Source organism: Lithobates pipiens, unplaced genomic scaffold (genome assembly GCF_037356315.1).
Source record: "Lithobates pipiens isolate NorthernLeopardFrog02 unplaced genomic scaffold, aLitPip1_a1.2 Scaffold_13, whole genome shotgun sequence".
NCBI lineage: Eukaryota > Metazoa > Chordata > Amphibia > Anura > Ranidae > Lithobates > Lithobates pipiens.
Genome location: NW_027507718.1, coordinates 112,450,328 through 112,470,855, shown reverse-complemented (window position 1 = coordinate 112,470,855; position 20,528 = coordinate 112,450,328). Strand labels below are relative to the sequence as shown.

The following is a 20,528-nucleotide window of genomic DNA, read 5'->3' as shown; positions in this document are numbered from 1 at the left end:
AACAGTGTACAGGGCCTGTGCTCTGAGCAGAGGTATTGTCAATCTTATGGGATTATAGACTGAGAGGGTGGTAGCATCACAACACTCTTGTATAATTAGTTCACAAATGTGCTGCACTTTATGGCTCTTCTACGAACCCAGGGCATTCATGTCACCTTATCTGGATGTCCTCTGGCTGAAGGACTCCAAAGCCAGGACTTTGTATGAAAATGTCCAAAAAAACATCCAGTTCCTTCAAACTGTTGGCTGAATAATCAACTTTCCAAATTCTGCTCTATAGCCCTGACACTGTATTGGATACCTGGGTCTAATTTTGGGCACAGCCCAAGTTTGAACTCTCATGACCCTCAGATCATGACCACACCCTCAGTTCACTTCTTCATGAGGATTCAGGGCCTCCTGGTGGATTGCTTTAAAGCAGTTCCCTTTACCCAGTTTGACTCCAGACCTCTTCAATCCAACATCCTTAAGAGGTGGAACAAGCAAAACTAATCTTTGGATCGCCCAAATGCTTCTGTCTAGCCAAACAAAGCTCTCCCTGGCATGGCATGCCTTGAAATTGTGAAAGTCATTCCTTCACAGTACTTGGAACATGGTAACAACAGATACAAATCTGACAGGTATGGTCAATCTTTACAACTTCTTGATTATCCAGAGACCTGGTCCCCACAGGAGTTGAGAATCCCTTTTTAGCATTCGGCAACTGAGAGTTTTAGGATTGTCTCTACAACATTGAACCTCCCTTCTACAAGTTCACGGAGTCAGAATACAATCAGACAATGCCACAAAAGTGGCCTACATAAATCATTAGGGGGGCACCAGAAGATCATAAGCCCTAAAAGAAACAAGTTTGTGGGCAGAAAACGTGCATTTCAACTTATGGGCAGAAAACATACATTCCAAATCTCTTAGCCGTTCACGTTCCAGAAGTGGTCAATTGGCAGGCGGTCTTCCTAGGATGTCAACACCTAGACCCAAGATAGGGTCTCTGCACCCTGAGATCTTTCAAAAACTGTCTACGGTGAGCAAAACCAGGTGTGAATATTTCTGTCTCCAGGTTTCCATAACATGCTGAACAAGTTTATGGCCAAGATCAGGGATCCTCTAGCTTTCTCTGTGGATGCTCTGGCAATTCCCTGGACTTAGTTTCTGTCTTCCTTCCAATGAAGATCCTTCCTCGACAGCTGCACAATATAGTGGGGGAAAGGGCCCCAGTCATTCTCATTATACCAAATTGGTCCACAAGAACGTGGTACATAGACATTTTCAAATATATGAAGGCCAAGCCTTGGCCCCTGCCAGACGGAACTGATTTACTGGCCCAAAGCTCCCTCTTCTATCCTGCTTCTCAGACATTGGCTTTAATGGCATGGCTGTTAAAACCCAAGTCCCAAAGGATAGGGGTATCACTGACCCAGTTATTTCCACTTTACTCAGAACAAGAAAAGCAAGCTGCTGCAGGTTTGACTTTCACACATGGAAGGCCTTCTATGCAAGCTGCAAGGACCGAAGGATTAACCTTTGGAAATACACTTTCACTTATGTTTTGTCCTTTCTTCAGTCTAAAGCATTTTCTGGTCTTGAATAACCTGAAGGTACAAGTTTCTGCCTTATCCACCCTCTTCCAAAAAAACTCTTGCCTCACATTCTTTTATCAATAATATTCTTTTTTTTTTAATTTTTTTTATATATTCTATAGTGTGCAGCTCATATAATTCCCCCAACTCAACCTCCTGTATCACCTTAGGTACCTGGTTCTTTCTGTCTTTAGAGACCCCCTTTGAATGCCTTTGAAAAACCTCACCTGTATGGTTTCTTTTTTGGTTGTCATCATGTCTCTTAGGCATATTTGTAAGTCAACATCGCTCTCTAGTAAAGAGCCTTGTGGTGGATGTGAAATATAAAATCTTATTTTTTACCTAGGGTGGTCCCTTATTTTCACCTCAGTGAGGACATTGTCCTACTTTTCCTCTGTTCTGCACCAATACATGACAAGCAAAATGACTTTCATTGTTTGGATGTGGTTTAGGGCTGTTGAGTTCTGCTTGGCAGCCACTACCTCTTTTTGCAAACTGAGTCACTTTTTGTTCTATCTGGAGACCCTTGTAGAGGACACCCTGCTTACTGTTCTAGCATTGCCAGGTGGATCAAGCAACTAATTTCTGGTTCCTCCCTTTCCCATCAGAGCATATTCCACCAAGATTGTTGGGGTCTCCTGGGCTTTTCAGAATCGAGCATCTGTATCCCAGATTTGCTGCCACCTGGTCCTCTGTTCATACATTTTTCATGTTCTGAATACCTTGAGCATTCAGGCTTCAGCTTATGTGAGCTTCAGGTGCAAGGTGATTCAGGCTGTTATATAAATATTTTTTGGGTCTGTTGACAGTTTTATGTTGTTGTTGCCCGCCCCTCAGTTTTATTGCTTGGGTCCATTCCATGGTCTGAATGAATACCAGTTCCTTGTCTGTACGGTAAGATTAAGTTAATAGGAATTTTGTGTTAACATGTAGATTCCTTATCTTGCAGTACAGTACAGGACATAGATCCCTTCCCCATGTGTCTTGATTACTCCTTATTGCTTGCTAAACATCTGAATCCACACAGAGAGGGTGGGGTTTTTTAGGGGTAGCCCTAGAAAAGATATTGCCAGTGTCCAATCACCTGAAGGTAGCAGCATATAACCTGCAGTCTATGAATACCACTTCTGCATCCTATACTGGACTTAAAAGATAAGGAGTTTACATGTAAATTAACATATCTATTAACATCTGATAATTTTTAGAATCTTTTTTTTCTGAGGAGCTAGGAGGAGTGTTTGGAAGATAAGCAGGGGGGGTGTGCTATGCACATTTTACACATTACTATCTGTCACATATTGCACATTGATTCGGGGGTGGGGGGTTCTGCAGGCAAACAGGGCAGCACGGTAAGGCTGCTTTCACACTGGGGCATTGGCAGTAAAGCGCCACTTATTTTATTGCCACTTTACCGTAGTTTTTGCTGAGGTTTTTGGCCACTAGCGGGGTGCTTTTAAAAAGGGTTAAAGTGACCCGCAAAGCGCCGCTGCCCATTCATATCAATGGGCAAGGTGCTTTAGGAGCGCTGTATACACCGATCCAAAGATGCTGCTTGCAGGAGTTTTATTTAACATCCTGCCAGTGCATCACCTCAGTGTGAAAGTATTTGGGCTTTCACACTGAGACTGCAGGGGAGCCATTTCTCAGACTCTTTACAGGCGCAATTTTTAGTCCAAAAGCGCCTGAAAAATTCCTTGGTGTAAAAGGGGTCTAAGGTAAGTACTAGCAGTGGTGGGGCCTGCTATGTGGCAAACCTAATACTCTATCCTGGATGTGTAATAGACAGGTTCACGTTAATTCTTATTGTGATGAGTTGATATCTTTTAATAAAATTGCATTTCAGTGTGCATGAGGCTTAAATATGATATTTAAGCCTCATTCACACTGGACGTTCTAAAAAAACAATCGTGATAGCTGTAGAAAGCTGTGGCTGTAGAATGAGTTTTGCAGTAGCATTTTTTTAGCTTTTTTCTTTTTTTTTTTTTAACCAAAACTACTCCCACAAAAGCGTATGGCTAAGAAATGCTGATAAAGGCAGGATAACCGTGTTTTTTTTTTTTTTCTTTCTATAAAGAGCCGTGTTTTTTTTTTTTTTACAGCTGAAAAACTCCTCTCCAAAACCCAGTAGTTCTGGGGGTTTTTTCCCAGCCAGAAAACACCCCAGCCAAAAACGCTGATAAGAGCCTATGTGTGCATAGACACATAGGATAACATGCTGGGGAGTTTACTGGCTGTAGAAAAAATGTCTGAAGCCAAAAACAGCTGCTGTAAAAATGTCCAGTGTACATGAGGCCTTAACATCGGTATATAATAATTTGTGGATCTAATTACCACTCTTTTTTTTCCAGGTGCTGTTGTGTTGCAGATTTCTTGTTTTTCTGAGGCTGAGCGTATATTTATGCTGGTGAAAGACACAACTGTTAACAACAAGCAGCTTACTGCTGTCATCATTCCACATCTTGTGGTAAGAGCTGTTAAAATATATGGACTATACTGGAAACAAAATAATTATTTAGGTTGAAAATACACCATAAGGCTAGATGCACCCAGCTCTTTGTGTAGTAACTGCTTTTTTGGATAACATGTTTTGTTTTTGTGGACTGAATAGCAACTCGTAATGCAGCTGTAACAGGCTTTTGAAGTTGTAAACAAAGTGGAGGTATGACTGTTGATAGCTATCAAGGTGTACCCAACCTTAAAAAAAAATGACAGGGAGAACTAGTTTGATTGACGTGGTGGACACTGTATTTTTATAGCATGGTCTTCTTTTACGTCATGTGATGCACGATTGCAGCTAAAAGTGAAAAGAACAAGATGGACTTTTAAGATGTCAGCAAGAACAAAATAAGATCATTACATTTTATTATTCTAACATGTATAAAAACATTCAGATAAAAGACAGAGACAAATGCAATACAATTAACCCCCCTCACATACCTCCCACAGAGTAACAGTCACCAATTGTATGACATGTGTAAATAAATGATTCCCTATGAAAGCCGGTCCGACTTTGAAAAAGGTTCCTGCACTACTTTTGTCCGACCTTGGTCCTACTTCAGCCCATTGAATATCATTAAAGTCAGATCCTTGTCCTAATCATCAGACTTGTGACATCCAACATGGTGATTACAGCAGCATTAAAAGCAATTTATGTCACACTCGGATTGTTTTGATTGGTCAAAGGACAGGTCAGACTATCTCAAAGTTGGAGTAAAATCTTATCTTGTTCAATCAAGTTGGATGGAAGTAGGACCAATGTTGCAGGACAAAGTAGGATGACAGTCGTACAACAGTCGTGTAGTACCAGTGTGAACCTGGCCTGAAAATAGAATAAGAAGTAGGGTTTCCTCCATTGGTAGGCAGCCTTGCACAATCTCAATGCATTTTGCGGTAACGCCCCGCTTCTTCAGTAGTGAGGGGAGCTGAAAAGTAGAGCATAATAATTCACAGTGCAAAATAACATTAATTAAAAATACCAGTTAAAAATCTCACCAAGCTTAATAGGTCCAGCATCAGGCAGGGAAAGGTACAACATGGTCAGAGGCATATGTTATCTCTCCCTGGGGGGGCACGTATGGGAGTTAAAGCGTTGTGGCAAGGAAGGATGGGCTCCCCCTAGCCATACCTGCCCTTAATCTATCCACTCATATGTGCTCCTACTATGGAGGTTTTGGAAATTTGGAGTTAAAACCACAGTATATACAGAGGTCCCTTGACGTGGGCAAAGCAGCTTATGCATATATGTGGAAACAAAACCCTGGTCGGTAAGTGTGCTGGGAAATCGTGTTTGTGATGGGATGCTGGAACACCCATCACAGGCTCTTTGAAGTCTCTTGCATATATAACAAAACAAGATACCTAAAGGTTCTCACAGCCAGATTCAACCTGGACTAGGAATTGTGATTGGTGATACAGGAAAGTGTAAACAAAACTGAAAAATAGGAGATATACCCAAACAAAGAAGTCCCAACTAGCAAGCTATTGCCCAACACACCTGATAAAGTGCACATGTCCAATCACATGATCAATCCAAAATCGGATGAAAATTACGGGTACACTTTCCCACACTATCCCACTCATACCACAAAAATTTATCAAGAGAATTGCAGGATGCACTCACGCTACCTACGGATGTCTGCTGATGCTTTCTCATTTCCCACCCCTTTCCCCTTCTGTGTTTTTTTTTTTTTTTTTTTTTTTATTCCACTACCCCCCTTGTTTTTGTGCTTCATATTTTTCACATTGTAACTTTTAAACCTTAATAAAAATTGTCAATTAAAAAAAAATCTATCAAGAGAAGCTATGCATATAATAATGGATATTTACAAAATTCCAGGCATTATATAAAAATATATAACAGGGCCAAAAAACACTTACCAGTGGGATAGCGAGTGGTAGTAACCAAGTACCGTTCATTCAAAAGGTGACCAAGCAGTATGAATGCAGCTGCCTTAATTGAATATTTCCAGATTTTGCCAACCTATGGTTTAAATGCAGGCTACACAATGGTGTTACATTTCAAAGTACAGTATATCTAAAATACAAAAACTTTTCTTTTATGTTTTTGATTGGCAATACGAGTCTCTTTTTTTTTTTTTTGTTTTTTTTTTATTGCTGTCTGTGTCCCCTCTAGGTAAATTCATCCTCTCTTGCCTTCATGACCATTGTCAGAGAAACCGAAAGATATGGGAAATCCAACATCTAAGGGCCCTTTCACACCAGAGTTTTTCAAGCGCTTTTGCATTCAAAAACGTGCCTGAAAAGGAAAAATGCCCCTTTAAAATCAATTAATATATTCACACTGGGGCAGTGTGCTTCTGTTGCGAGGAAAAAATGTTGCTTTGCTATAAAATAATGTCACCAAAAACGCTGCTCCTCATTGAAATGAATGGGAACTGCATCAAAAATGACCTGAAAAAACATCCCTGCTAAGCGTTTTTGGTGCAGTTTCTGAGTCAACTCCTTTAAAAAAACCCGCCAGAAATGCAGCAGAAGCAAAAACATTCCCATTATCTCATAGGCATTTTACTGGCATTTTTGAAGTGAATCAGTGTGAAAGTGTCCTTACAATTGTCAGTGAGAGGGGCACTTTTTATGATGACAGCTGACTAACAGGAGAATTTACCTCACTTTGGAGAGATTTCTTTTCACTTTGTGTTGCGAGTATTGCACAGGTATTGAGGGGAAAACTTCTCATGGGATACAGTTTCTTTATTCAAAATGAAAAATAAAACTTTAAGCTTTAGATATATTTTGATCTTGAATGTCAGTTTCAGTATACCTGTTTCAGTTATCTTAATTACATTTTAATGACACTTCGGAAATTCTTTTAAGTACTTGTGTTACATCACGGAATGCAGCGTTGTAAAGTAAAGGAACAAGAGAATGCCAAGTGCATGTATTCTGATTCCCACATATTGACATCTAACATTTACTTTTTCAAGGGTATGAAAAAGTGAGTTAACTGTCGATTCATCAGCCTGGAGCTTACTGAACTATGGTACCTGGATTAGTATCAGATGCTTATTTATCATAGTAGCATAGTTATATCGGTTTGTCTTATGCACTACCAGTTAATTCTCTAGCATCTTAAAGCAGACCTTTTTTTTCATTTTTCCATCTATTAAATCCTCTGCCCTTGTTGTTTTAAATTTGGATAGTAAAACCTTTTTTTTCTGCCAGTAAATACCTTATACAGCCCACTTCCTGTTTCTTGTCTGGTCTCATTCACGTGAGTTTGTCAGGAAGAAAGGGGGGGGGGGGGTGAGTCATAAGATTGCCAATGAGAGCTGCAGAGCTGGGGTTGTGTCTGTGTGAATCCAGGAAGTGTACAGGCAGCAGCTTCAGCTGCCCACAGTTAAAATGGATGCAGCCAGACTTAGTGGAGGGAGATTTCTGCAGCATATTTGCAGGATCACAGTATATATAAAATATGCAAATTGATTGGAGGGAAGCTTCAGAATAGCAAAGATGTTTTTATTACAAATTATTTGAGCAGCCTGCAGTTCCTCTTTAAGATGGACTAAATTAAGCATATGAGGATTTGATTTGGAGTCAAGATGGACTAAAACGGAGTTCATTTGGTCCTGGGACTTTCTGTGAGCTTGTTGGCAAGTCTGTATTCTTGTGTTATTTCACTTTATTTTACTGTAAGCGTAAAAGGGACTTTTGTGGTGGGAGTCGCATGACCGTTCTCTGTGTGTATTTACTTCCTTGTTTTGCAACCATTTACATAAAATTTCATCTTTTTTTTTCCTTCTTGGTTTAAAAAAAATGTTAGGCTTGTCATGTAAAACACCTGTAGTAAATAATAAATATTATGGGGTTGGTGTGCACACTAGGGTGAAGAAGCAAACTAATCATTTCAAAACGAATCTTGCCCCTAAAAACAGTGTTAACATTCTATTAATAATGCTAGAACCCTACAACCCTGGCTTTTCCGGGATTGTCCTGGCTCTAGATTTGTATTTCTAGATTGTTAGATATGATGTAGGTTTTAAACCTTTCCTTGTGACTCCAGATATTCGTGTACTAACTTCTAAGACTTAAAGCCAAAATAATTTTGCTATTTTTCCTATAAAAATAGATGTTTTATTTAAAATCCCAGATATGTTTTCCTTTCAGATATGATATTGTAAGGCAGGATAGTTAAATCTTCAACTTGATATAGTTATGTTCCCCTTTGAGGACTCTCGGTTGTTCTCGATTTTTATTTTGTTTGTGCTTTCACAGCCACAAGTGAGGATTACATTGGCTGGTAGGTCCAATCGAGTGGAGTTAATTAATTTATTATAGTTCACTAAAAAACTTTTTAATACAGATTAATTATCCTAACTTATTTTTTTTGTGCTTTAAAAAAAATCTGTGCAAGATTGCATGCAGGTTGTCCATGCAGTTAAAATTAATAAACCCCCACAGTTGTGTTTTGTTAGAAATGTAGAAACCTGGTCACTCTTTGTTTTTGTTTTGTTTTGTTTTGTTTTTGACACAAGCAAACCTTTTACCTATGTCTTTCTTTTCTTGCACTTAATGGTTTATTGCTAGACACAGCAGGATTGGTAGGTAAGTTAAGTAATGGTAGTCTAACCTAGCACCCTCAGTCAGTAGCTATTGTTCTTCTTGGGATGTTTCTCCAGTGTTTATACATTTTCAGACCTGCTTTTTTCTTTTTGTAGTGTTTCACGAAGGTCTTGTTTTTGTTGTAGTATTATGCTCAACTAAATGCTGTCAATTTAGGTGAGCAGTCACCCTAAACTTACTTTCCTAATGCATTTTAAAATTAAGCCTTAAGAGAAGTGCTTGACCAAAGAATCAGTAAATTTTCTGATAAACAAGATGGCTTTCAAATTTGTAGTGTTTTTGGGGTTAACCCTAAAGCCTAGCATACACGATAAGAAAATCGGATGAAAAATACTTTCTAAGCGATCGTGCGATAATCTGATCATTCGTACACAGCTTTAGAGAGCCAATCATGACAGTTCAATTATCTGAAGGGACAAACACGAAAAAAAAATTTGTACGATACCAGAAAATCAGTACAGTATGCATCAATAAAAAAATCAGAAGACCAAGACCATGCATGCTCAGAAACAAAAGAACAAATTACAATTCAATACAACACATTACATCGCTTCCGAAGTTGTATTCTGTCATACAAGACAACTTAAAGGCTAAGTTCACCTTTTTTTTTTTTTTTTTTTTTATTCCTGCTCCCCTATGCACCAGTACTTTTTTTTTGCAAAAATATCAAAGCTTTCCATAAAATCTACAGACACTTACGTTTTGAATCATGGATGTAGGACAGTAAGGTATCTATCGCTTCTGTCTTACATCCTTACAGACTGTAGGTAATGACACAGGAAGGAGTTGACCAGCTGACCTCATTAGCACACACCCTGTATCCCACCCACCCACTCCGAGCTGCACGTTTTTTAAATGAAATGCAATCAATCAGTGATCACCCTTCTCACTAAATACATAATCAGATTGCATAGTGTATGGCTATCTTTATACAAGAACATAGGAGGGAGTGGACAGAAACAGCTGTCAAGTCCCGTTCACATATCTGCATAGCGGCAACTTGCATTCCCACATGCGTTTTTTTGGGGGGTTTTTTTAGCAGGGGTGGGGGCTGTGTTTTTGAGCACTTTCACTCATCACACATAGGGCAGCCCATCCACCTGAATGTGCTTCCCTACGCACAGCAATCGCCCCCAGTAAACTTTTAACCACTTACAGACCGGACCATTTTGCTGGTCAAAGACCAGACTACTTTTTGCGATTCGCCACTGGGTCGCTTCAACTGACAATTGCGCGGTCGTGCGTCGTGGCTCCCAAACAAAATTGACGTCCTTTTTTCCCACAAATAGAGCTTTCTTTTGGTGGTATTTGATCACCCCTGCGGTTTTTATTTTTTGCGCTATAAACAAAAATAGAGCGACAATTTTGAAAAAAGCTTTGTTTTTTACTTTTTGTTATAATAAATATCCCCCAAAAATATCTAAAAAAAAAAAAAAAAAAAATTTTTCGCTCAGTTTAGGCCGATACGTATTCTTCTACATATTTTTGGTAAAAAAATCACAATAAGCGTTTATTGATTGGTTTGCGCAAAAGTTATAGCATTTACAAAATAGGGGATAGTTTTATGGCATTTTTATTAATCTTTTTTTTTTACTAGTAATGGCGGCGATCAGCGATTTTTATTGTGACTGCGACATTATGGCGGACACATCGGACATTTTTGACACGTTTTTGGGACCATTGTCATTTATACAGCAATCGCTGCTATATAAATGCAGTGATTCCTGTGTAAATGACACTGGCAGTGAAGGGGTTAACCAGTGGGTGGCAGTGTAGGGGTTAAGTGTTCCTAGGGGTGTGTTACTAACTGTGGGGGGCTGGGCTTTCATTTAGTGAACGCTGATCTCTGCTCCAATCACATGGAGCAGAGATCGGCGTCACTAGTTGTTAAGCAGAATGGGGAAATGCTGTTTACAATGGCATTTCTCCATTCAGCCGCCCCATGAGACGATGGCAGGGCGGCATTAAAGATTGGACGTACGCCAATATGCCTGCCCATGCCATTCTGCTGACGTACATTGTCGTGCGCTGGTCGGGAACCAGTTAATTAGAGCGGAGCTTGGTGTGTTTTTTTTTTGTTTTTTTATGAGATTTTTGGTGCAACACATTTCTGAAATGCACAGATGTGAATGGAGCCTCATTGTTGTTGTGTTATTTCACCAATTTCTCTTTCAGGCCCCATTCACACCTAGAATAGTGGGAGTGAATATTTTGTGTCTCGTTTTTCCTGTGACATGCATAGGGCAACCTACTGATTTAAATGGGCTGTGCTACATGTGGTTTATGGGACATTTCAGAAATGTGCTGCACCAAAAATCGCAGTAAAAAACACACCAAGCTCCGCTCTAAAAAAAAAGTTCTGAAGCTTCTTTGGGGCGATTGCTGTGTCTAGGGCAGCACATTCAGGTGGATGGGATGCCCTATGTGTGATAAGTAAAAATGCTCCAAAACACCTCCCCCCAACTCCTTCCTGTGTCATGACCTACAGTCTGTAAGGACATAAGATACGGAAGTAATAGATACGCTTTGAATCGCGGATGGAAGACAGTAAGGTCTGTAGATTTTATGGAAAGCTTTGATATTTTTGCAAAAAAAGTGCATGAATGCTATATTGATACATAGGGGAGCTGGAATTTAGATTAAAAAAAACTTAGCCTTTAAGTATCCTCTTCATTTTCGATATGAGACTAACCTGACATTCTCATTGTTTGTTCGAGGCTTAAGGGTATTCGTTTGTGATTCACCAAGTGGATTGCCCAAGCAGAAGCAGATTAGGCATTTGATCTGATAATGAGGTGGTTGGATCTTTATCAAATTTTGTGGTACACCTGTATGCCTAAAACTGAAAAATGTGTGTTTATTGCTGAAAACAATTCTTCTAGATCACGCATATGACAGTTTAAGTGATTTTATGTGGATCTTAAATATTGCTAATGTAGCCATTGCAAGACCACATGAGCCATCCAAGCTATCTTTCTACACAAATTGATACTGATCAGCAACTAGCGTTTTCTGCCCATAACTTATCATACAGTTATATGCTGATTAGGCTTAAAATGATCCAACCTACCATTTTAATTTATCCCTCTAGGAACCTTTCAAGATGTATGTTAAAGTGGTTGTAAACACATGTACCCAGTGAAGTGACTGGCCTCAGTTGATACACAGTGATGAAACCAATCCTCCTTTATAAGTTTTACCTGATTATCTGAAGCCATCTGTCTTCTACATCCATTCAATGTGCTGAATTAAAAAGCTTGACTGAAAATTCAGAAAAAGGGGGACGGAGAGCTGAAGTTACACTCCACAGAGCTCAGTGAGGAGAGCTTTGACAGCTGATTGGAAGGAAGGCACACACCCCCTTCACACAACTCACAAGAACAGAGCTGAAGCTCTCAATCAGCTGGATGTCCCTCCCCTGTCACCATTTTTCTCTTGGTGTCAAGAAAACTTGTCAAAGTGATTCATGCTGATATCAGAGGAATGAAGCAGTAGACAGAAATGACACTTGGAGCTATTAATTGAGACAAGTACGCACTAAAGAGAGATATGCTGTTTTCATATTTCATGTCTGAGGATTACAACCACTTTAAGGACACATCCCAGCTTATCAACACTTGTCATAACCCTCTCCCCAGGCCTCCTAGACTAACCTTGCAAACCCCAGTTTCTTACTTTGTACAGACACAGCCCAGTCTGGTGTTTCTATTCTCATGAAATTTCCTTGACTTGAGTGGTGCCGTATACTAAAGAGAAATTGGATGATGTGAGCATCAGACCAGGCCACAGCAGTGTGGAAGTAAGGGGTTGGTTTGTGATTGGGAAAGGGTAGGGGTTGTCCAGTTTGGGTTGGGGAAACTATGGCTTGTACTTTAAAGAGGGGAAAAAATCTTAGTGCTGAAGGTATTTAGCATTTTTACTGAAAGAAGTAAACTGTTTTGTTAAAGTTGGGGCTAGAGTACAGAATCAGATAATGATTATTATACAGGAAAATGGTCATGGCCCTTATGTTAAACGAAAACAAAAAAGCAGGATTTAATTAAACACCAAATGAAAATGCTTTTTCGCTTATTAACACAATTTCCATCCTGACAGTCTAGAAAGCTGTGTGGCTTGCAGCGACTTTTTTATGTAATCATTTTGTTTTGTTTTTTTCCAGCATGAAAAATTACCTCAGAGTTCATGTCCTCTTCTGGTATTTGTAAACCCTAAAAGTGGAGGCCTGAAGGGCCGTGACCTCCTCTACAGTTTCCGCAAGCTGTTGAACCCACATCAAGTCTTTGAACTGACCAATGGGGGTCCTCTCCCTGGGTATGTCTGAACATTTTATGACATGTTTTGTTCTAGGTGCTTGTAAACATCTCACAATGAACACCCTCACCTGAGGGGTTTTCTCTACTGCAGTTGAATGGTAAAACTGTCTCTCATTTAAATTTTTAGAAAACTTTCAATTTTAGATGAGAAGTTGGAGTGGGTAAGCTCTGAAGTTTGGCCTCATAAGTTACTACATGTTACATCTATTACTCCTTTAGGCTAGGTACACGCCGGTGCGCTCTAGTTTGCAATTGTATCCATGCGTTAAATGCAGTTTTAGGTGCGCTCCTGTTGACTTCTATTAGACCACATGGATTCTGAAAGCAGCATGCAGGACTTTGATGTGCTTTCATGAAAACACACAATCTAGTAAAAGTCAGTTGGAGCCAGTGGTGGCTGCTGCTCAATATTGGGGGGGGGGGGGTTGTGGGGCATACAAACCTCCACTCGCACCGGAGAGGCGCCCAGGCAGCATATACAGGGAGGGGATCAATGTCCGGGTGGTGTAGTCGTTGCAGGGGTAGCAGTGACTGGGGTCAAAAGTGTGAGGAGCGGTATGTGGGAAGTATGAGGAGAGGTGTCCAGGTAGTATATACAGGAAGGGTAGCAGTGGCCAAGTGGTGTACAGGTAACAGTGGCTGGGGATTGTGAGGAGCGGTGTCTGGAGTAGGTTGTATATAAAGAGTGGCCAAATCCCCAGCCCCCCCACGAGTGACTGATGGGGGGAAGGTGGCCTTACCTTAGGAGATGAGGATGGGTAGAGGGCTGCTGCTTCTCGATCCAGCCGAGGCAAGAGCCGGGCTTCTCCCAGCCGAACAGACGTAGCTTTTCCTCCAGGCCGAAAAAGAAGTAGGTCCTGACTCTGAGACCCAATTGGCCTAAGACTCCCTGGCCAATCGGGTCTCAGGAGCTGCTTCCTGATTGGCCAGGAGGAGAATCAGGAAGACAATAGCAAATATTAATTTGCTATTGACACACAACTGGGTGGTCTCAGGGCGCAGTGCCCTGAGCCCATCCTTTTTTTAAGCCACTTTAAAGCTTCAGGCTCTTCAAAAAAAAACACCACATTGGAATCCGTGTGTCCGGCACCCTGCATGTAGATTAAGGGGCCGGATGCATGGATAGGGGGGCCTGCGCCCATACTCCCCCTATGGTCAGGTTGCCACTGGTTGGCGCACATCTAAAACCGCATGTTAAGTGTGCATAAATCGTGCGGCACCCAAATCAAAGCGCACCAGTGTGAACCTAACCTTAGTATACATCATAATATACATATGCATATAGGTGCACCTTTCTTGAAATAGGAGAAAAAGGTTTTGACTTTAGTTCACTTTACTTCAAGTATATGTAAACCCTCACCTTGTAAAGCAACCCAATCTTTTTAAAATTTAAATGAAAGGCAAAACATGTGTATAGATATAAATACCTTTTTAACCTTTTTTATAATGTGATCACGTATCCTCTGGTCTCATCTGCATAAGGAGCTCTAAGGCTCGGTTCACACAGTAAGCGGCGACTTGCAAAGCGACTTCTCTATAGAAGTCAATGCAAGTCGCCCGAAGTCGCCGCAAAAGTAGTACAGGAACCTTTTTTCTAAGTCGGAGCGACTTGAGTCGCTCCTATTAGAACGGTTCCGTAGTACAGAACGGGGCGCGACTTGTCAGGCGGCGAAGTCGCCTGGACAAGTCGCCCCTGTGTGAATCGAGCCTAAAAGCTAAGGGAGGAGGTCTAACAGCACACTGGTTTTCCCAGTGAAAGGCTGTGTGGCAGGAGGAGGGGGGAGTGGGGTCAGCACAAGTCTCATCACTGTAAGATATCGGGCTGACCACGCTGTGCTCTTATGCCTAGTGTGGCTAATTTTTAATAGGAAAGCAGAGGGGCTAGTAGGAACACCAGGGATTTCACATAAAGGAAGCAATACCTCCAAGGTAGTATTCTCAGGAATACTACTGATACATCGAGCCACACCAGAAAGACAGAGGGGGATTAGGGAAGTAAACAATTGGCTGAAGAGCTGGTGTAGTAAGGAGCGGTCTAGGCCGACTTCTCAGTTGCTAACCAGTACTATAGAAGGGACGGACTGCACCTAAATGAGGAGGGTGCAGATTAGCTGGGAAGGAAGATGGCCAAAAAGTTAGAGGGGTTTTTAAACTAGGCCAGGGATATGCAATTAGCGGACCTCCAGCTGTTGCAAAACTATAAGTCCCATCATGCCTCTGCCTCTTGGTGTCATGCTTGTGGCTGTCAGAGTCTTGCTATGCCTCGTGGAAGTTGTAGTTCTGCAACAGCTGGAGGTCCACTAATTGCATATCCCTGAACTAGGCGATGGGGGGTCCAGACTTAGAGATAGTCAGCGTGGAACATATTCCAGAGGGTAGTATTGGGGGCATTAGCGGTAGGTTGACCAAAGCACATAAACCCAAGGTAAGTATAGTAGCAAGTCCTAGTTGCAATCTTGGAACACCCAATAAGAGGATAATATGCGACTGGTCTAAACTATGTGGCATGTTCACCCATCTTTTCCGTCAGGCTCCTGGCATTGGCGAACTAGAGATACTGTTGTACGAGGAGGATTTGGATTTTGTGGGAATTTCAGAGACCTGGTTCAACAGCTCTCATGATTGGCTGGAAAACATTCAAGGGTATACCCTTTATCGCAAGGAGAGAGTAAAAAAGGGGGAGGGGTATGCCTATATATCAAGAATAGTGGACAAGGGAGCTAGGGAGGAGGGGCAATCCTTATGGGTAGGCTCCAAAGGGATGAAGCTAAGGGGAAAATAATACTGGGAGCATGCTATAGGCCCCCTAACCTGAGGGAGGAAGGGGAGACAGATCTCCTATCACAATTTGGATTAACAGCAAGGATGGGAAGTGATATCATAATGGGGGATTTTAACTATCCAGACATAGACTGGACAGAGGGAACCGCGTGTTCATCTAAGGCTTGCCAGTCCTAAATGTCTTGCAGGACAATTTTATGGGCCAGATAGTAGACGCACCAACTAGAAATAAGGCGTTACTGGATCTACTGATTACCAACAATACAGACCTGATCACAGATGTGGAAATACGGGGCAATTTAGGTAACAGCGATCACAGGTCAATTGGCTTCAGTATAAATCACACAAATAGGAAACATAAGGGGAATACAAAGACGCTGAATTTAAAAAGAGCCGACTTCCCTAAACTATGAACCTTGCTAGAAGGCATAATTTGGGATAAAATATTAGGAACAAAGAATAAGGAGGAGAGATGGGTTTGTTTTTGTCAGAAACCATGAATCAGGCAGAGACAGAAGTACAATTAAATCACACTTGTTTATTAATAAAAATAAAAAGGTAAATAGAAAAAGCATAGTCAAGTATAGCCAGAGTCCAGATCAGGTAGTCAGCCAGGCCAGAAGTCAGGGATCCAAGTAGAGCACAGCAAGCAGGATAAGGAGCCAGAAGGAATGACAGCAAGCCAGTCTTTAAACAAACCACAGGAGATGGTTTCAGTGATGTGACCAAGGTGAAGGCAGAGGTGAAGTGAGCTGGAAGGTTTAAAGTAGGCAGGTCAGACGAGCATCATCAGGAACAGCTGGTAACTGTGGATAGAGAAGAGAACTGGCAATTAGCCAACAGCTGAGTGGCCAGCCCAGAGAAGGAAAGGCTAAGCCAGCCCTGACAGTTTTAAGAGCATATTAAATAAGGGCATTAGTCAATGCATCGCATTGGGTAATACATTTAAAAGAGTGAACAAAAGTCCTGGATGGCTTAACTCCAATGTAATAATGCATATAAAAGCAAAGGAGAAGGCCTTCAAAAAATATGAGGTTGAGGGATCATCATCAGCATTCAGACTTTATAAAGAATGCAGCAACAACAAATGTAAGGGTGCAGTAAGGACGGCTAAGATAGAACATGAAAGACACATAGCGGAGAAGAGCAAAAAAATTAATTCTTTAAGTATGCAAACAGTAAAAAGAGAGAACAGACCATATTGTTCGCATAAAGAATGAGGAAGGACATCCTGGTTACAAAGGATGGGGAGATGGCGAAGGTATTGAATTTATTCTTCTCAATCTTCACGAGGGAATCGGGGGGGGGGGGCTTCAGTAAACAGAACTCCAGTGTTTATCCTCATGACACATCACAGGAAGCATCTCCATGGTTAACAGAGGCCAGAATTCAAATTAGACTTGGGAAACTTAACATTAATAAATCACCGGGACCAGATGGCTTGCACCCGAGGGTGCTTAAGGAACTCGGTCAAGTAATTGCCTGACCATTGTTCCTAATTTTTACTGGCAGTCTGACTAGAATTATACCAGCTGATTGGAGAAAAGCCAATGTAGCGCCAAATATTTTAAAAGAGCCCAAAATACATCCCTGGGAATTACAGACCAGTTAGGCTAACATCAATAGTATGTAAACTCTTGGAGGGGATGATAAGGGACTATATGCAAGATTTTAGTAATGACAACGGTATCATTAGCAGTAATCAGCATTGATTCATGAAGAGTTGTTCTTGCCAAACCAATCTATTAACCTTCTATGAGGAGGTGAGTTGCCATCTAGATAAAGGAAGGCTCGTAGGCGTGGTGTATCTGGATTTTGCGAAAGCATTTGACACAGTTCCGCATAAGCGTTTACTGTACAAAATGAGGTCCGTTGGGATGGACCATAGGGCGAGTACATGGATTGAAAACTGGCTACAAGGGCGAGTTCAGTGGGTGGTGATAAATGGGGAGTACTCGGAATGGTCAGGGGTAGGTAGTGGGGTCCCCCAGGGTTATGTGCTGGGACCAATCCTATTTAATTTGTTCATAAAACACATGGAAGATGGGGTAAACAGTTCAATCTCTGTATTTGTGGATGATACTAAGCTAAGCAGGGCAATGACTTCTCCGCAGGATGTGGAAACCTTGCAAAAAGATCTGAACAAATTAATGGGGTGGGCAACTACATGGCAAATGAGGTTCAATGTAGAAAAATGTAAAATAATTAATTTGGGTGGTAAAAATATGAATGCAATCTATACACTGGGGGGAGAACCTCTGGGGGAATCTAGGATGGAAAAGGACCTGGGGGTCCTAGTAGATGATAGGCTCAGCAATGGCATGCAATGCCAAGCTGTACTAACAAAGCAAACAGAATATTGGAATGCATTAAAAAGGGGATCAACTCCAGAGATAAAACAATAATTCTCCTGCTCTACAAGACTCTGGTCCCGCCGCAGTGTATGCTGTCCAGTTCTGGGCAGTAGTCTTCAGGAAGGATGTACTGGAAATGGAGCGAGTACAAAGAAGGGCAACAAAGCTAATAAAGTGTCTGGAGGATATCAGTTATGAGGAAAGGTTGCAAGCACTGAACTTCTCTCTGGAGAAGAGACGCTTGAGAAGGGATATGATTTCAATATACAAATACCATACTGGTGACCCCACAATAAGGATAAAACTTTTTCACAGAAGGGAGTTTAACAAGACTCGTGGCCACTCATTAAAATTAGAAGAAAAGAGGTTTAACCTTAAAATATGTAGAGGGTTCTTTACTGTAAGAGCGGCAAGGATGTGGAATTCCCTTCCACAGGCGGTGGTCCCAGTGGGGGGCATTGATAGTTTCAAGAAACGATTAGATAAGCACCTGAATGACCGCAACATACAGGGATATACAATGTAATACTGACATATAATCACACACATAGGTTGGACTTGATGGACTTGTGTCTTTTTTCAGCCTCACCTACTATGTAACTATGCAACTATGTAATACAAAGAGAACAGGATACTTTTTCATACAAGTGCATGGTACAGCAGGCACATGTTTGGTATATGAAATGTTGGGTTTCTATATTCTTAAACATGGGAGACTATGCAATAGACGTCTCATTTATGTGTGCACATTTTCATAAATCAGTACCTCAGGCTTTTTACTGTGCATTTTCATGGCTTACTGAGATCCTGCAGTGTGTAATTTGGCTAAAACAGGCTACATATTGACTGTGGCCTTGTTCATTTTGTATGGGAGCAAGTGTGTACAGCACGTTTTTACAAAGTGCTGTTTTTCTGAAGCTATTAAAGAGAGTGAATTCCAATTTTGGAAGGTTATACACAGATATAAAAGGGAATACTGACTGGCACTTTAAACAAGGTACTAACAGGCTTTTAACAAGCTACAAGTAGTGCTGAAGTTTATGGAAGCTTTGCTAGGAGTTTAATATTACAGTCAGCATTTCCATTAAGATCTGTGTTAAAACCCAAATCTGGACACAAAATAGGTGCAGCAGTGTTAAATTTCTTTGGCAGAAAAAAAAATCTCATGTCTTATAGACTTCATCACTATGGTCTCATTTCTGCTTTTGAGATCAATAGTAAACCACCCAAATTTTGATCCATATAGAAAGGGTATCCCCCAATATACGCAAAGGGACTTTTAAGGTAACTAGTAGATGAAATACGATTAATTTTTTATTTACACAATGTTAAAAGATTGGTGCATACATATACCAACATAATAAAATCATGACAGATTTGAGTAGTATATAAGTGTTCTCCTGGTGGTAAGCCCAATGCCCTTCCGGACCTGTGAAGAGTCTTTTCTTCAGGGGCATGCCATAAGGAGATTAACAAATTGCAATACTCTATAATAAAATACAACACACACTAAGAATCAGAGGCCAGAGTCCCTGCCCTCTGATTCTTAATTTTTTTGTGTTTTATTATAGTGTTTCAATTTGTTAATCTCCTTAATGGAATAGCCCTTATGGGATGACTCTTTGCCTTTACTACTCTGGAATTCCTTCTTTACCTCTTCAGCAGGATCAAGATAGAGGGCATCCTGGTGATTCTCATTACACTGAACTGCCTAGGAGGGCATGGTTCTCAGACTTCATCTGCCTCCTGGTGGTTTTTCTGCAGGCCCTTCCAGATTGTCCAGATTATATGTCCCAGGGGCTAGCTTACCACCCTGCTACATAGTGGCTGGTTTTCCTGGCTTGGCTGTTGAAGCCCAGGTGCTTAAAAATATGAGTCAATCTTCTTATCCATACAGTTATCCATACTCTTTTGCAGGTTAGGAGATAGACTTCTCTCTAAGGCCGCGTACACACGCGCGGACTGTTCGCCCAACTTTGTCCGTCCAACAGTTTTGGCAAACAGTCCGCTCAAACTTAGCATGGACGGACATGGCCACACACGACGGACGAACAGTTTGCTGAAACCGTGCGCGATGACGTGAACGGCACGTACGACGGGACGAAAAATACGACGTCCTATACACTGCATTATAGCTTTCGGCGTGAAAATCCTTTCTGAGCATGCGCGCAACTTTGTTTGACGAACAAGCCTACACACGAGCGGACTGTTCGCTGAAACAAGGTTTCAGCGGACAGTTTTACGGAATTTCCGAAAAACCTTGTCCGTCCAACTGTCCGCTGAAACTGTCCGCTGAAAGCCCACACACGAGCGGACTGTCCGCCCAAACACTGTTCAGCGGACAAAGTTGGGCGAACAGTCCGCGCGTGTGTACGCGGCCTTAGTCTACCATTGCACCTGAAAAGCTTCTTTCCCTTGATGTG

At 41.3% G+C, this 20,528-nt stretch overlaps 1 protein-coding gene across 1 annotated transcript in view; it reads left to right on the top strand.

The window, feature by feature from the left end:
* Window positions 1-20,528, top strand: part of DGKQ (diacylglycerol kinase theta) — a 257,471-nt gene that overhangs the window by 190,079 nt on the left and 46,864 nt on the right. The window contains exons 15-16 of the mRNA XM_077475396.1: window positions 3,926-4,041; window positions 12,817-12,968. Of these exons, the coding sequence (XP_077331522.1) occupies window positions 3,926-4,041; window positions 12,817-12,968 (268 nt within the window). The remainder of the gene's footprint in view (window positions 1-3,925; window positions 4,042-12,816; window positions 12,969-20,528) is intronic.